General features: G+C 37.8%; 1 protein-coding gene across 1 annotated transcript; it reads right to left on the bottom strand.

Annotated features, from left to right (window-relative positions):
- Positions 1–207: 207 nt before the first annotated feature.
- LOC148650561 (leukocyte cell-derived chemotaxin-2-like) lies at positions 208–9145 on the bottom strand. The gene is given in 6 exon segments (XM_088604535.1): positions 208–1005; positions 4533–4546; positions 5019–5150; positions 5915–6011; positions 6297–6326; positions 6769–9145. Coding segments are annotated over 6 exon segments (480 nt in total). The 5' UTR covers positions 6809–9145; the 3' UTR covers positions 208–838.
- Positions 9146–18572: the final 9427 nt, after the last annotated feature.

Here is an 18572-nt window from a genome sequence, read left to right as displayed (position 1 = left end):
GTGGTGATGGGGAGTCCCCATTACCTGTAAAGCACTTTGAGTGCAGTGTCCAGAAAAGCTCTATATAAGTGTAAGCAATTATTATTATTAAAACTAGTTTAAATATGGAAACATTTTCCAGTTGCATACTGGTAAGTGTGACAAAATTGGAATTTTGAAGGGCAAAAGTTGATTTCAACTACATTTCCAATAAATGAAAGAGTTTTATCCAAGCCATAGTTATAGACTTCCAGACATGATTATTTATTATAAAAACAGCACCTTGCATGTGCATACTAATACTTATATATACAAACACATTGTATTTAAATACAGTATAGAGCGGATACTGTCAAGGATGAATTTGGAAAATGTGTTTATAGTTGTGATGTCTTTGGTCATACAATATACTGTACCACTGGCTCTGAGCTATCATTTGCATAATTTCACAGCAATTAACATGTGAAAAATTTATGCAAAAGTTTGCAGATTATATGTCTCCCTTAAAGGCATCTTCTCTAAAGAGCAACATATTAATGTGAATAAGCTGAAATGAACCTCGCTTTATTAAAAGCAAAGATAGCTCAGGAAGTATCAACCTAATTCAGATTTGCTTTATTAGCAAAGCAAAAACACAATTTTGTGTCGTTATTGCATATTTTGTTGAGTTTACACACAGTACACATACAAGTATTGAAACTCATAAAAGATTTAAAACTGTAACCAAAGAATCTGGCTTGAATCAGTAATAGTAAACAACAAATGAGTCTAATGCTACATGATTTTGGAATACTGGTTAAATGGCAGAGAAAATGAATGAGAGCAGACAATTGTGACAAGAAGGTGAGTCTGACTACATTTAGAAATATTCAGTCGGATCAGATCGATCACACATCTCAACATGAACATGAGAAGTAATTCCAGGATAGACCCCCTGCGTGGGTAGCATGATTCCAATTCTTTCTCCTTTCTTCACCCGTCCTTTGATCTTACCTGGCTTGACATAGAAGAGCTTCACACAGAGACCTACAAGGAAACAATCACAGGGATGAACCTTCCTTGTATAACATCAGGAGTTCATTTGTACAAATGTACAAACAGCTGATGATTTCAACAGGAAGTTTGAACTCAAAGCCAGCAGCCATATCACCCTGCAACTCACAACTGGCAACCCACTGAAGCTAAGCAGGTGTGAGCCTGGTCAGTACCTGGATGGGAGACCTCCTGGGAAAAACTAAAAAGGTTGCTGCTGGAAGAGGTGTTAGTGGGGCCAGCGGGGGGCGCTCACCCTGCGGTCCATGTGGGTCCTAATGCCCCAGTATAGTGACGGGGACACTATACTGTAAACAGGCGCCGTCCTTCGGATGAGACGTAAAACCGAGGTCCTGACTCTCTGTGGTCATTAAAAATCCCAGGGTGCTTCTCGAAAAGAGTAGGGGTGTAACCCCGGTGTCCTGGCCAAATTTCCAATTGGCCCTTACTAATCATGGCCTCCTAATAATCCCCCTCTATGAATTGGCTACATTACTCTGCTCTCCTCCCCACTGATAGCTGATGTGTGGTGAGCGTTCTGGTGCACTATGGCTGCTGTCGCATCATCCAGGTGGATGCTGCACATTGGTGGTGGTGGAGGGGAGTTCCCATTACCTGTAAAGCGCTTTGAGTGGAGTGTCCAGAAAAGCGCTATATAAGTGTAAGCAATTATTATTATTATTAATCTCTTTCCCATACTGCAGCATTGGAAGTATATGATGTGCATTTTACCACTACCAACTCATTACAGCTCAAGAAAAAATGCAAACAAGAGAAGGACATTCAGCCCAATTTTGCTCATTTGGTAGTTTAGTACTAAGTGAAACTAAAGGTTTTTCTAACCATTTTTTAAAGTTGCCCAGAGTCTGGACCTCAACTACCTAGCTAGAATGTATGAGATACCCACAACGTTATGTCTAAAACAGCATTTCTATTCCTATTCTCTCTTAGTTTCCGGTTGTGACCCCATGTCCTTGTTCCACCTGTGTAAATTAGCCCTCTGGTTAGCTTTATGTATATGCTGTATCTGTATATGCCTTAGGATGGTATATATTTCAATTAAATCACCTCTCAATCACCTTTGCTCATGAGTGAAAACATATAAAACCAGTAAGTTTTTTCTATATGACGATCCCTTATGAGCAGGAATCAATCCTCTTTTCTAGCCAATTTTCTATGGCTTCAATATCCTTTCTGTGGTATGGCAACCAAAATGGCATACAAAATTCTAAATGAGGTCTTATCAATGCATTGTAAAGCTTGAGCACAGATTTGCTTTCTTTAAATTGTTTTGGCTATACAGTGACTCCAAGAAATCTGTTTTTTAGTGGTTCCCAAAATGGGAAGCAATTTGCCTTGAAGAGGACATATTGTGATCAACCTGATACCTCTTGTGTGAAACGTCCAGCTCCTTCCCCTTGTGATACAGTATACATACAATAACTCATGTTTCTATTACTAGTGTGAATCACTTTGCATTGATCAGTTCATTTTAATTTAATTAGCCTAGTGCCAGTTCATGCTCAAATTCATGTTTTTGTCACTCCCCTATTTCTGCATCATCTAAAAATTGAACTAGCATGTTAACTATATCAGAATGTAAATCACTGATATAGATCAGAGCGAGACATGAGCCTAAATTGAATCGCTGTGGCACAAAACTGCTTGCATCTACCCCTGTTCTTTCCTGTTCATCAACTAGTTCTCAATTAATCTACTGTAGGCTAATATAAGACTGGAATTTTATTTTGATAATCATTCTTTGATCTTTGACCTTATCAAAACCTCTATGGATGTCTAATTATATCATGTTGTATGCTTTGGATTTTGGATAATCCAACTGGATAATTATCCAATTGGACAATTCTAGCAACTGTAATTTTCTAGCAAAAATTCTAGCAATTGTAAAAAGAGTGTTCTCTTTTTAAATCTATGTTGGCTGTCTCTTAAAATATTATTGTTTTCTATGTAGTACTTTAATATTTGGAGATAATAATTTCTTCTAATTATAACTCAGGCTATCATTTCAAAATCTTTATGTAACAGGTACAAGATCGATTGGTCTGGAATTTCCTTCAACACTTCAGATTCTCTTTTATAAATCAGTGTTATATACACAAGAGTCCAATCTGTTGGCCCTGCTCCAATTCTAAGAGTTAAAACATCCTAAATGAGGTCTACTATATGAATATCATCCCTCATTTACTTAAGTATGACTGAAAAAATACCATCAGGCCCAGACAATTTATTGTTTGTATCCACTTTAGGTCCTGTAGAACATCAGTGGCAGTTATAATGTTGGAGCTTGTTCTATAACATAGAGCAGTGTTATTTATATTTATATTAAAACCTGTATGAAATATTAATGTTAATTTTAATATTAATATTAAATTCTGATTATTTCAAGCTTTTTATTCTGACTTTTACCATCCTTATACTGTTGTAGTACTGGAAAAACATTATGACCAACAAAAAATAATTATCTTTCTAATTTGATCCCTGTCTACATTTAAAAAAAATGTTGTTTTTCAAGTTTGATGGCTGCACAATCAATTTTTAAAAATATATTTCTTAATCTTAAACTAGAAAGAGACAACAACTTAGGAGTGACATAATAGTCAGACCATTTTATACCAGTATTTTTATAATAATAATTTGACAGATATTGAAATATATAAATGTTGGCACAATGCTTTCATCGCACCCAGAAGCAATTAAAACAAAACTAAAAAAAGAAACTTTTAATTAACCGAATAAATGAGAAATGTATTATCTAATTACAATGCAAATTACAATGTTAAAAGCTACTGACCCTGTTTTTTTTCCTCCACACAGCATCGCCCTGCAGGCTTTTTTAAAGCCTAATGCATTTCCATGTATGTTAATTTTTTTTGCAGTTAAACTTAAATAAAGTCATCATTGCCACTTGCATTCCCAGAACTAGTAAATGCAGGGTTTTTAAAACAGTCAAAGACTGCCATGCTGTACAGGGGATGAGCAGCCGTGTGGCCTCAGTCCCACCTTCTGTCTGTGCCCCGGGGATAGGATCTGATTTATCAGAACCCTCATCAGGATACGTGGCTTTCTGATAATGAATGGATGGATAGAAACCTCTGAAATATATGGAAGGACTCTGTCACAATCGGGATCCCTCCTCTTAAGGGTGCGCCGACCCTTTTGTATTTTAGTTGATCATGTGCACCTGCCACCTGTTTTGTGTCTCGTTATTTAAGCCTGGCTCTCTCGCAATTCCTGGCTCAGCACTGGGAGATGGATGCCTGGAAGCCCGCCTACCAGCGGGTCCAGGAGAAACCCAACGGCATAGGCTTCATCACGACGTCCTGACTGTCTGAGTCCGGGGCTCGGAGCCCCTGGACTCGTTACTTTCTTTTAACTTCTTGTTCCAGTTCCAGATCCTGTTCCAGATTTTAACCCTGTCTTGTCTTGGATGGATCACCCGGTTACTGGACTTTGAATTGCACCCCGGATTTCCCGTTTTGGACATTCCCTGGAATAGTTGCCTTCGCCACGCCCCCTGAGCACCGGATCACCGCCGTCACCGCCCCCTGTCCATTAACCATCCAATCCTGCTGTACCTTCCCCCGATCTCGTTCTCCACTTACTTCCGGATTATACCTGAACTACGCTACAGATTCCCCACATGGAATAAAGCAATATCATGTGCCTTTCCTGGTTAATCTGTCATCTGAGAAGGTTCATTTCAGACTTGACTGATAGTAAAATAGTGTAGGAAATTACTGTATTATGCTTCCTGTTATGTTTTATCTTTGTATATCCAGGTTCAGAATTACAACACTGAATCAGTAATAAAAATTGTCTCAAAATAACCAGTTTCAATAAAAAAATGAAGGTATTATATGCACTTTATGCAGATAAGCATTATACAGTACATTGTGCTATCTACTTGTTTCCTTTACTCTTTGTATTATCAACTGACAAAACTTGACAATTCAATAATGGGAATAAGAAAAAATTTACCTGTGAACTAAATTCCATCATCTATTTTATTTCCATTACCATAAGGCCTGACATGGGCATTAAGTTGGATATCAAATGGGGCATAAACAGTGGCACCATCAGCACATGTAATATCAAGACCTAAGTTGTGATAACCATTTCTGTGAAGACAAATAGATAAATTGTAGAATATCTGCAGAAAGAGAGACCATATGGTTGATTGCATATTATGTATGTAACTCATGCACAGGAATGATTGATGGGCAAGCTGAAAAAGATAAATTAAAAGCAATGGTTTAACTATGCAAAACCCAGAGAGATGTATCCATGTGTTGATGAATACATTGGTGAAATCTGGCCTAACAGGCTTTATGTGACTTTGATATCATTACATACAAAGGATACAGGACCAGGGCATTCATATTTAGTTGGCAGCACTGAGAGCAATTAACTCTACTTACGTTCCCAACCTAAATAAGTAAATTAAGTAAGAATGTTCTTAACTGAGTTGTGAGTTTTCATTGGTTTAGTTCGGTTGAGACATCTTATGTAAAGAATATAATATTGATTTTATTACATTATGCTATTTGACAAAGTGCTTTTCAGATCAGATAACTCAAAAGTTAACAGTGAACCCAAAATGTAAAAATTGTTGTTAAAGAAGCTTAGCTATTTTTTTTCAGTGATTAGAATTAGAACACTCCAACAGTGTGTTGTCAGCTTTTTCAAGAGTTCCATTTTCGTAGACCGATGATTGAGTGTCTATTTTTATTAAAAGCTCTTTTGACAGTTTTTTGCTGTTGAGCAAAAAAACAAACCAGGAACAAAAGACCATATCATGGAGAGCATTTCAAAATTCATAGTAAAAATGGGGGTTATATACTGTAAATATGTGCGCATCTGGGTGAAAATGTGATAACATTACCGGCTAGCTCCGTAGTTCCCACAACCATATCTGTCACAACCCCTTTTAGTATTGCCTGGATTTCCACTGCACAGAGCCCCAAATGTGTCCTCAGTGCCTGTGAACACAAATATAGTACACAAAATATAGCTGGGCAAATTAACAAAGGAAACCATCTAAATGAGATTCAAAAATGATACAGTGATTGCCTAATATATTTTCCTGTTCCTCAGCACTATTTCTTGTTTTTGAATGATTTAAACACCTATACTTGCTGTTCCATACCTTCTTGGATATTATGTTGCATCTGTTGCACTTACAGCAGGATTCATAGGGCAAAGAAAATGGTTTGAGAAGTGTTACAAGTAAAATATACTTTTAGCACAGATGCAATGTGGCTTACCTTCTGCCCTGAGGTACTCATCAAAAAGCACTGGGAGAAAGGAGAAAAATAATAAGATACTTGTTTGTCCTGGACTAAGTGCCATTGGTCTTGCATTATCTATGTTACCTCAAAGAGCCATTTAAATAGAAATATGGAGCTTAAAGTACAAATCATTATGAAACAATGATTTGACAAGGATTTAAATACTGGTAGTGTCAGAATTATACAGTATGATTATTGTCCTTCCATGGAAGACTAAGAAACATGCATTTGTTGCTCTTTTTGCAAGACTTTACCAAGGTAAGAAAATGGAAATGTATTGAAAGCATTTACAGTGTGAAATTAGCTCTTATTAGTATGTCACAGATGATTGTGGGCCATGCACGTTGTGCATAGTTTTTATGTAGTTTGCTCAGGAAAGTATAGATATGGCTCACACAAACAAGTAAAAGAATAAGTCAACAAAATCTAAGGAATGATTGATGCTTACCAGATGACAAAATGACAGTCAGAATAATTGCTGTCCTCATTCTGAATTTTCTCAGGACACCTTAAAGGAGAATCTTTGACAGCAAACACTTTGTTAAGTTCTCACTTCTGTTTTTCAGATGGGTGTTTAGAGCACTTGTCTCTTGCAATATGAGTGTGTGTTATATATAGCGTGCTGCTTACTTGTAGGCGGAGAGGACTTGCACTAGAATTCTGACAGTTACTCCCACACAGTGCCTGATCCTACTTTAAGTTCAATCATACCAAGTTTTCTTTATGGGCTTATAGATAAGATTAAAAAGAGCCTCATCATTAACAAGATAATAGATTTTATTAGAGTAGATTACATTCACATACGTGGTACGCCACAGTTGTTGTTTTACAGTCTAATTCAAAATAAAACTGTGAAATAAATATGTTCATTGTGTTCTGCAATAAGGTTACTTTTCTTTGTAAAGTTTCCCTAGGACAGCTTTTAAAAGTTTTTTTTCCCCAAAAACAATATTTTGTCTCCTTTGCCTTTCTAGAAATCATCAAAGACTTATGTAATCTATTTTCAGTTGTTCAGAGAGATTCCTTTGCCCCTGAATATGTTACTTATACTTAACACTTATACTTATACTTAATTTCTGTAGTTAGGATAACAAGAGTGACTAGAACATTGAAATACGAGGGTTTAAAAATACTTTTTTCACATTTTGTTTCACAATTTAAAATGTCTTTTCTCTATTAGTTCATCATTGTGAGCTATTAAAGATTTTCTTGGGCTTTTCTCAATATTTGCTGTATTACCTCTAATATAAAGTCTATGTTTAATCGTGTGTGTGCTTTTGCAGCTACAGTTTATTTTAACTGAAATAAAGCTTTGTGTCACGCCCTCTGCAGCCAGAGGGCGCTCCTTCTCTGTCCTGTCCCTAGTTTCCGGTCTGCTGTCCTTCCTGTCCCTCTCTTTCCCTTGGGCTATATATTTCCGGGTCTTGCACTCTGTCCTCGCTCAGCATTGACGTTCGGATGTCCTGAGACCCGCCTAGCACCAGGGCGCCCCACGTCCGCTCCCTGAGGGCATAGGTTTCTATACGGCATTCCTGAACTCTTTGCACTAATGAGCCCGGGCCTTTTTCCCGTCTCGCCGCTACGCATATGGGTCTTTTTCCGCTCTCCTGCTCCCCACGGTTAGTCCTTTTGGACGTCCGTGACAGAATGCTGAGCCCTATACTGACCCCGCGAGCGGCGTTTTTTTTTTGTCTTGCCGCAGTTTTTTTTTTCTTGCTCTCTGGGCTGTTTTTTTTTTTTCAGTTCCTCTATTCTAATCACTGGATATCACTCCGATCTTCCGTGCCTGTGAGCGGGTCCTGTACCTGGCTTTCCTCGGGTAGATCACTCCGATATCAGTGATTGAATGTTGAGCTGGCTTGCCTATTCTTATTACTGGATATCACTCCGAGCTTCTGTGTCTGGAGCGGGTTCTCGTGCCTGGCTCTTCCTGGTCTGGCTCTCTCCGATATCAGTGATAGAATGGTAAGCTTTCTGCCGTTCCTCCATGCCTTTCGCTGGATATCACTCCGGGCATCTGTGTCTGTGAGCGGGCTTCGGTCTGGCTTTCCTCAGGTTGTCCACTCCGATATCAGCGTTAGTATGGGAACGTGCCATTTGCCCAGTCTGCGGTATTTTTCCCCGGGGTTTTTGTGTGTTTTTTCTTCCTGGTTTCCCCTCCTTTTTGGTCCCCCCTGCTCTCTGTGTCTCGGAACTTTGGTTCCTACATGTGTTTGGTTCCTATTTTTTTTTTTGTGGTTTGTCTCCCTGGTCTTTCCCAGGTTTTTGTCTGTTGTGTTTGTGCTTGTGTACTTTTTTGTTTTAAGTCTCCGGAGCTCTTCTCTACCCCCCCTTCCTCCACCCAATAAAGGTTTATACCCCGGAGGAAGGGGTAGCTCTCAGCCGTGGATTCCCGGAGGTTTCCTTTCAGTTAAATGAGGTTTTTCCTCCCCCCAGTGCTGTGCAGCTTATTTATTTGTATGGGCGTCGGGAGCTGCCCATGAAGGGGGGGGTACTGTCACGCCCTCTGCAGCCAGAGGGCGCTCCTTCTCTGTCCTGTCCCTAGTTTCCGGTCTGCTGTCCTTCCTGTCCCTCTCTTTCCCTTGGGCTATATATTTCCGGGTCTTGCACCCTGTCCTCGCTCAGCATTGACGTTCGGATGTCCTGAGACCCGCCTAGCACCAGGGCGCCCCACGTCCGCTCCCTGAGGGCATAGGTTTCTATACGGCATTCCTGAACTCTTTGCACTAATGAGCCCGGGCCTTTTTCCCGTCTCGCCGCTACGCATATGGGTCTTTTTCCGCTCTCCTGCTCCCCACGGTTAGTCCCTTTGGACGTCCGTGACACTTTGTGATGGTTTTATCATAAAGACCACAACCCTGCAGGTTATTTTCACTCAGGAAATCATTTTGTCTTCTGTGTGATAACGTAGTTTGTTTCAGGTGATCTCTTTAAAACCAGCAATCCATTTTCAATAATCACAGAAACATTCTTGTAGAGGGCCTGGGAAACACAGAGCAGGAATACACCCGAAATGGGACTTTAATCCATCACAGAGTACACATACATGTAGCACAAAATATAGACACCCCATTTAGTATGGACAAAATATCTTTAAGATTTGGAGAGCATTTTAGAGCACTTGCAAATGTGGGTACTTGGAGACATTTCACACAGACATGTGAAAACATACATAGTCCCCTTAAAAGATGCCCCCAAGCCAGAATTAAACCCATGACACAAGAGCTGTGTGGCAGCAGTGCTAACACTCTGCCATCATGCAATACCCCTTATTAGCCACTTAAAGTAAGGCTGCACAATGTGACCAGCATTTGTTTTCCAAGAGCTTGATTTCAACAAAATCCATCCTGACATGAGGATGATGTGTTTACAGCAGCCAACACAGGATTACCTGTTAAGTATTTGTTCTTGATCTTTTTATTGTTTTTATAATTATCAAAACACCCCAAGGTGGAGTTCCCCAGCTTCACAAATAATACAGTATTATTTTAGAAATTAATAAGCGTGTTGCTTTCTTTATAGTAGCAGACAACAAATCTTTAAGGAAAGCTCTAAATATCCAATTGTAATCAGTTGTAGGTCATTATCCTACTGAATGCTTTCTAATACAACACATCCCATGGTGTAATATGTTCAAAAACATAGTTTGTTCCATTGCAATGTTTTTATTGTTTAGCACTGTTATACTGTTATAAAAGTATGGATGGGAAGTAAAGAGAACAGAACTACTATAGCATAAATTAGTTTGGATTCCTATCAGCTTCCATTAGCGCAAGACTTTTAATGAATAAAACCATTTTGCAAAGAGATGTGCAAAGTGAAGATTTTAATGGATTTCAGAATCTCCTCCTGCAGCATGGGTCTAGTTGCCAGTACTATCTGGCATTACTTTGGCATTACAAAAATCACATTGCAATATTTTTTTGAAAAGGGGAAAATAAATTTCAAAAATGTTGCCAACAGTTACCCAAAAAGGATTTATTTGCAAAACTGCTGGTTTTGTGGTAACTGTGGGTTTTTCGCAGTTTCTGAAGCCTGAAAGCTTTTTTCTTGCTCAACACGAACTGTCGAGAGACTAAACATGTTTGACTTGTTGGAGCTGTTTGAGTGAGTCCAAACAATTACAAATTTAAAGCATACAGGAACTGAAAGAAATATTTGTTTGATGTCCTTTTCAGATTATTAAGATGGGGATGGTGTTTCACTGAGTGATCATTTTAATATTTATTTAGACAGTACAGACAGTATAATGATAGAAACCAGAATTATTTTATTTTGTTTTATTCGGTTGAACTATTGGTGTCTATAGTGCACTTTTCAGCTACACCTGCTCTACAACCATCATAGAGATCTGGCTTTGTCTGTGGAAATGAAACAGGTAGACATTGTTGTTTTTTTGCTGAGAAAAGCTTGTTTTTATGTTTCCCATTATTTTCAGAATTTAGTTACATCTGTCATGTTTTAGATCTTACTGACCTGATAAAAATATTTCAAGTCTACAGAAAACTTCCTAATAAAAAACCGGAAGACACATTTAGTTGTATCACATGACATAATCTAATTAAAAAGTTCTAATATAATTCACTAGACTGGCTTCCTTTGCAGTAAATGTGGGTTAACAAAAATAAGATGAACTTACATGTTCCCATGAGTTCCGAATATAATGTGACTGAGGTTCTGCAATATTTTACTTTATCCCCAACAGGTTACCTAAAATACAGTTTTTAATTATCAAACGTAATTATTTGAGGAACATTTATTTTCCTTCTTCTGAGGGAAATTTGAGGAACTGCAGGTATACAGATACCTTGATTCTGCTGAGCACCTTCTGAGCACTCTGAACAATATCGACTGCTGCAGGTGCTCTATGCAGTCCTGATTTGAAGTTTGCAGATTTGATAGTTCCCACTATCTCCACTTACAGTACATTAACAACTGTGTATTAATAACTGTGTGTTTAAAGGGTATTTTCTAATATTGGTGGGAACATTGATTTTTTTTATTTCTCCCCTTTCTGAACTAAACCTTAAACAACAAGTGAGATATACTTTATTGATTCTGTTTATAATTCTCAAGAGCTAAATCAAATCCACTCTCAGATGACTTGTACTAAGATTAAAAAGACTAGGGTCCTTCATTTACTTTAATGTTGGAACGGGTTTTGTTCCTCTTCTCTGGACATTCATCAATGCTTTTTTGAGAACCCTTTGAGAAATCTGAACTGTAACAGATATGGTCTAACTGAAGCTGTCTACATAGCTTCACTTGATCTTTATTCTAAACTCTTTGTTATGTATCCAAGGATTCTATTTGCCTTTTTATTGTTTCTTTGCAGTGCCTAGAAAGCGACAGTGATGAATCTGCTACAAGCTCTAGGTCATTTTCCTACTGAATGCTTTCTAATTCAACGCCTCCTACGGTGTAATATATTCTGTCTTATAGTTTGTTGTCTTTCTAAAGAAAAGGTATGGATGGGAAGTAAAGAGAACCAAACTATGTAAGTTAGCATGGATTCCTATCAGCTTTCATTAGCACAAGACTTTTAATGAATAAAAGCTACATGGCTGGTATTAGATGTCTCAATATGTGTAATAAAATGAAGGACTTATAGTATTGCATTGGTTTTAAACACCCTCACACACCAATCCACACAGTGAAGCTGCAAATGTGTTTCTCAAAAGTCGCTTTTGAGAATTACAGATTTTATTTTGATAATCTAGGTGCCACAATTTGAATGGCAGATGATTCATTGATGGTTACCACCTATTCTAAAGTGCAATCTACATATACATATACCTTTTAGTTGCTACAAATCTGTTTTGCAGCTTGTACGCTGAAGAGAAGACATAATTTAAATTAATAAAGATCTTATTAACAGCTTATACATCAGTAAAGCTCCTGTTCTGAAACAAAGACTACATTTACATAAATAAATAACTCATTAGCAGGTTACACATCACAAATAAAGATGTTTTCAACTACTTTTCTGTAGTTAAACTGTAATTGAAATAGGAATAAACGTAAGTGATCTGGTTACTCTGCGAGCAAGGCACAAATGTAGAACGATTATGTCACCAAAGAAAAAAAAGATATTGATTGAACCCAAGACACCTCTTTTTAATTTCAGATCAAAACCATTTAAATAAACAAAGTCAGCCCAGCAGATTTCTGTTAAATAAACAGTGAAACTTAAATCAGAGGACACATGTACAAATTATGTGTACGTACAGTACGTTAAAACTGCAAACAGGAGGTACTTAACCCCAAGGGTTGTGATAATATGGAACAATCTATTCAGCCATGTGGTGGAAGTTGAAATTGTGCTTACTGTCAGTGAAATTTGGAATGAATTTCAAGGTACTGTATAAGACTTGGAATGACTCAGCTCCAGATTATTTTTAGAATTTAGTGCTTATGTATATTTCACATCTAAATCTGAGATCTGCTGATTGAGACCATCTTACTTCACTGTAGATCAGGCTCTATACAATAAGGGGTGAAGTTATTGTGCGGTGCTTTGCTTCCTACTTTCTTTTTGCTTTTGTTCTGGATTATATATGTGCTGGTGTGTATAATCATACAGTATACAGTATAATACTTATATGTCTATAATTATTGTTGTTATTGCTATTACAATAACTAAAAAAATAGTAACATAATGATAGTGGGAAATCATTAAATTATTTATTTTTACAAAAACACCTTGACTGTTTTATTAATCTTTTTATGCATTGCTGAAATGTAGAAAGGGAGCCAGTTAGGCGAGGTGAAAACTAACTGCGTCTGGCCTAGAGCTCACCAGCAGGTCTCAGGCAGTGGTGAGGTGGGAAGCACCGTAAGAAAATAAAAAGGCGAGCCAAAAAAGTCAACGACGACACAAAAATAAACCCACCGCGCAGGGCTGCAGAGTGAAAGAGGAAAGGAAGCAAGCACAGAAAGGCTGACAAAAAAGAAACCCAGCATAAAGAAACCACGAGGTAGCAAAGGGCACAGTAGCTGAGCTAATGCCAGAGCCCTGCGGGAAATAATAATAAAGAAATAATATTTAAATCATAGATTAATTGGCTGCCCGCTGTGAAAGTCTGCCTGAGCCTGTTCGAACAACGCCGGGAGGTGTATACTGTCTCTGAGATTTTCCGCAGGTGCTTAAGTTTCCCCACACCGCTAAAACACGGGTTAATTTCTCTCGTTAAATAATTGCGTGTGTGTGTGTGTTTCCTGCAATGGACTGGCATCCTGTCTACGCAGGGTGTAAACCTGCCTTCTGCCGTATATACTGTACTGTACCAGCAATTAAATTAAAGAAATTTAGCTGACCAGCCGCAAGGTAGAAAAACGAAAGCTTGCTTTTGCTTTCATTGAGGTCAACTGTTTGACCTCAATGCAGCACTAATAGTACATACCTGTAGTGTAATCAAGAATCATTAGTTCAGCCAGGTTTAATGCATCAGGAACGGAAGTAGTTTAACATTCAATGAATAAATAAATATTGCCTAAGCAATAAGATGAGGAAAATGAAGGTGAGAAAAATGAATGTTTGTTTGTAATACGGTTACTGGAGCTTTATCACTGTAGCTCAAGACAATTGTCACATCCGTCTCTAAAAGGTAGTTTCAACTGCGTGTGTTGAGTCTCTGAGAGAAACATTTTTATTACAGTACGTTACTTGTTATTCAAGGTTAGAAATGATTGCCACACTCCCCCTTACAGTGCTTTAAGGAACTGCAGGTATGATGCTGTAAATACAGTATGAGCAGTTCTTGACATTTGAGTGGTCTTATCTTATCTCGGTTTGCTGCTAGAGTAGCATAAAGATAATACTACAGTAATTATATTTGCACATATGCAAATATCAGTGGTTTGCTTTTCTTATGAGTACCCAAAGGCCTGAATTCATTAATATTTTTTATAGTTTTCTCTGTACAAACATAAAATGAGCTTGTTAGGTGTAAAAAGATCATATGCAGTGTTTAATAAATGAGCCAAATGCAACTGCTTAATAAAGCACTGCTTCTTTAAGAAATTGATAGTATAGTACCACAAATCGTTTTGTTTTTGACCATATAATATTTTTGCTGTAAAACTGAGTTTGATGACATCGTCATGTTTAGCAATTTAAAATAACTATGAACTGTAAATAAGAGAACAATCTGATCTTATAAGACCTAACATCTTATATATATTCAACCTTTGCTGTCTAATGTTTAAATAATAGGAAAAAAGAATGGAATGTTGATATGCTAATACAGTAACAAGAATACGGTGAATGATAGTCAAAATAAAACGATTCTCTTTTTGTTGGTTCTCTTAAGATGTGACAGTTAACATGAAAGGCTTCTCTTTTTTTTTGTATGGCGGGCTAGAGACAGGCTTTTGCAGTGCCTGCCACCAGGTGTCAGGCTATACTAATGAATTTTTTAGTTACAGGCCTGCTAGTCTGTACTATTCTGCAAATATAAGGCTGGTAGATCAATTTAACAACTAATCAATCTTTTCAGGAACTTGATTATTTCACAAGTTTCTCAGAAACATGCGTTTTTAAGTCAAGTCCCAGTGTTTACCTATGAAATCTTAGAGCCTACAGCCAGATATATCATCTCTGACAATCGTACCAGAGTTTATCTGCAAGACAAAATGTTTCTTATTTTGTGCTTTTTTGATGAAGACAACCTTTTTTTTACTGTAACGTTTGCTATGATTGGTTTAAAATGGTTAATATTGAATTCCTGAGCCTTAAGTTAGAACTGTTGACAAAACATGCATAGTAATGGATGTTTTGCAAATAAACAGGAAACAAGATAAGATTGAAAGACTCAGCCAATCCTGGTAGAAGATTGTTTTGAAATAAAGGAAAGTAATCTTTTCCCTTTTGGCCTTTCTTGATGTTTTATTCCATTCACAAACATCCCACCATACTGCTTAAAAAAGGCAAGCTCTGACGTGTTTTCTAATCGTCTTGATGCACAGGCACCTATTGTATTTCATCACATTATACCACCTACAGTATCTAAGGCAGACAGAAATGAAGAATAAATGCAAATTCTAACACAGGTTACAAAATATACAGTTTAATTTTTCCATCTGCTTTGCAGTTGATTATATAATTTCTCTGTTACAGCTATAGAGAGTGAACCTTTCGGGGAGTAAAATATTGGCATTTATTGACAATAATTTTGACCAAACAAATACACATTTTCTATTCAACATCAAGAAATTAATAGATGTCCCTCCATTAAATATAGTATATAATATGTGTATAAATATAAAACAAGCGTCATTCTGTCACAAATATTAAATGCTGTCGGAGAATAGCATTAAAAAGCATTGGATAAAGTGCCAAAGGCCCCGACTGTAAAAAGCAATGACAGGTTTGCAAGATTAAATGTAAACAAAGTTAGTATCATTTACAAGCGTATCATTGGTCAGTAGAAGCAAAAGATTGTTCTACTTTTAAGTGCTGTGGTTGTAGCGGAGCTAGTGTGGTGATGTCAGAGCCCTCAGTCTTTAGCTCACTCGGTTGGTGCCCTGTACGCCGGTTCGCACCCAGAACGGGCGGCGGGGGGCACGACCCCGCGCAGAACCGTGACTATCACATGGTCAGAACTCAATACGCATAACAGTGGCACACTGAAAGAAATACAAATAAGAAAAGGGTTTGAAGGGAGGAATTCAGAGATTTTATTGCTGTCAGCCATTTGGAATTAACATGCAGTAAGAGTTAGTTCATTTACTGGAAAATGTTTTACATACTTGTGAAGTGTCACAAAGATTGCAGGCAAAATACATAAGAATTTAATTGATTGATTACTTAATGTGCTTGACTGGTATCCTGTCCAGAATGTATCCTGCCTTGACCCCAATGTTTGCTGAACATTGACCCCATATTGTAGTTATTGAAGGGTAAGTTAGGCTCAATAGTACAGTATGTACAAAAAGCAGCCTACGACCGAGTTTCGCTTGTCCCAAGTGTGAAACAAGGATACTTCTTCTTTGGGTTATTCACATCTCTCAGTTCTCTGCAGTTTACAGTTTCACTAGGAATGCCAACACCCAAGAATAAAGTGTCATGAAAGGCTTAAGGAGTGAAAATTTGGCTTAACTGGCTTGGCTGAGGACCGACCTCCTGGCCTGTGGACAAGGAGGCCAGGACCCTCGCGCAGGGTGACCAAGGGGCAGCTGCAGATGTGGAGATGGCGTGGAGGTGAGATGCAAAAGACGTATGCGAGGGAGAGATGGGGATCACGTAGGTATTTATAGTGTTTTAGGAGATAAAAGGACGTAGGGAGTGATTGCTAATTACTGATTACTTATCCCTCCCCAACTTTCGTTAAAAACTCTATTTATCAAATTCTCCTTAACTGTGTGGCCTTCATCTGTTGGGTTCATGTAATTTTATACACAGCATGGAAGAACCATATATATTTTACAGTATACTGTATATTTCATGAATCTAAAATATTTTACGTTTGATCTACACTGCTTTGTATATGTAGTGATAGGTATAATTTCCCTTTTCTTTCTCACATTATGTAGGAATCATGTGGGTGATGAGTATTTGTTTCACTTCTGATGCATGTTCCTTCCTGTAAAAACATGCCCTTTCTGATCTGATTGAACTACTAGATTATGTTTTCTCCAAAGATAAAGTGATGTAATTTCCCACATTCAGCATAACACAAGCTCCTTCTCGTGTTTTACAGCATTGTACAGCTTTGCTTTAAAGTGAAACGAACAGGGCTTTGATCCAAGACTACTTTGTAACTGACTAAAGACAAGACAAAATATAACAGAACTAAGCGTACTAGTGCAAACAGCATTTTTGAAGCTGAAGAGAAAGCTCATCTTCTTCAAGAAGCTAACCACAAGCAAGTATTTGGTGTCGGCAACATGACCAATCGCACAAGCATTTCTGTCAATATCTCTGATAAAAAGAAAACACCAACATGATAAAGAATAATGTAAGCAGGTGTTCACAAGTTCCTGTTTATTGTTTGTGTAAAAATAGTTGTTTTGCAGCCTTTGAAGATTGGCTAGCTAACTACCTCCTTTGAATTTTTTTAGAGTTGAAATTGTCTAAATTAATTGATTAATTGATTAACTATTCTTATTTATACAAATTATGCAATCTTGTCCTTCTTCAGTAATGAAGATCACTTGGTTGCTATCAGTATGAGTCAACGAAAGAGGTTTTCTTGGAAGGTTTTCTTGTCCAGCCTCAGCAAACGGCTGACTGGTCCAGAGAAACCAGGAAATCAGTTTTGTGAGGAGAAGGACATATCCTGGAAGGAAGAGGGTCCCCACACCAGCCCAGGACTGCCTCATCCATATGAATCATCCTTGTTATTGTTTACAGATTGCAAGGGTTACAAGATGAGTCAGTACAGGAAGAAATAACATATGTATCAGCAGAAAGTATCTGCATGAAAATGTCCTGCACATTTATAAATCAGTCAGGGGTAACTTTGAAAGGTTAGAAATGGCCACCTAACCTTCAGCCTAATTCAGTTGGTGAAATCATTTCTCACAATATCGTAGCCTGCTCTGTTGTATAGTGGGACTGCTAATAGGCACAGGATGGGTGAGACACTTTAGTGGTAGATGAGATGGGTCCCCTCCTATGCAACGTGTAGGGTGTTTTTCAATCCTTAGGGAGGAAAAACACTTTGTAAATGGAAGGAATAATCAAAATTGTCTCTGTGGGAGGTAGAACATCTAGTAAAGTGACCGAGGGAATGAATGCTGTTTTTCCTTTGACAGAAAATGTCACAGTAAGCATTGTATTTACTGTAGTGTTATTCAAGCCAGCTGGAGGCTGGAGGAAGTGTGATGGAGAGTGGAGGAACTGTGATGATGTGGGCAGGAATCTGATTTAACATCGCCAGTGCAGAAGGAAGGCCTACAATTTAGCAAAACTTTGATGAAGCCCTTGAGCCAGCAGCTTTTCCATGTCTCCAAGCTAATTTATTTTCCAGCAGGTCAATGCAGGACCAAACAATACTAGGATTATGTTAAGAAAACAATGACAAAATCTTGTTGTCGCCAGCAACTTTTTCTGTTTTGAGTAATTCACCAATTGAAATCAGGAGACAATTGTAACTGACAGAGGGGGAACATAAACAATATAAACTTGTAATGATTTAATTATGGTAGAGTATCTTGTTTCATACTGAAACATCTTAAACACGAGGTTGCTTGAAAATACATATGCTCTTGAAAAAATAAGAAAGTAAATGAATTTCAGAATTCTTGCAA

The sequence above is a fragment of the Lepisosteus platostomus genome, chromosome 13 (genome assembly GCF_059453375.1).
Source record: "Lepisosteus platostomus isolate fLepPlt1 chromosome 13, fLepPlt1.hap1, whole genome shotgun sequence".
NCBI classification, from domain to species: domain Eukaryota; kingdom Metazoa; phylum Chordata; class Actinopteri; order Semionotiformes; family Lepisosteidae; genus Lepisosteus; species Lepisosteus platostomus.
Note: the sequence above shows the minus strand (reverse complement) of the source record. Positions and strands in the feature narration are given on the sequence as shown.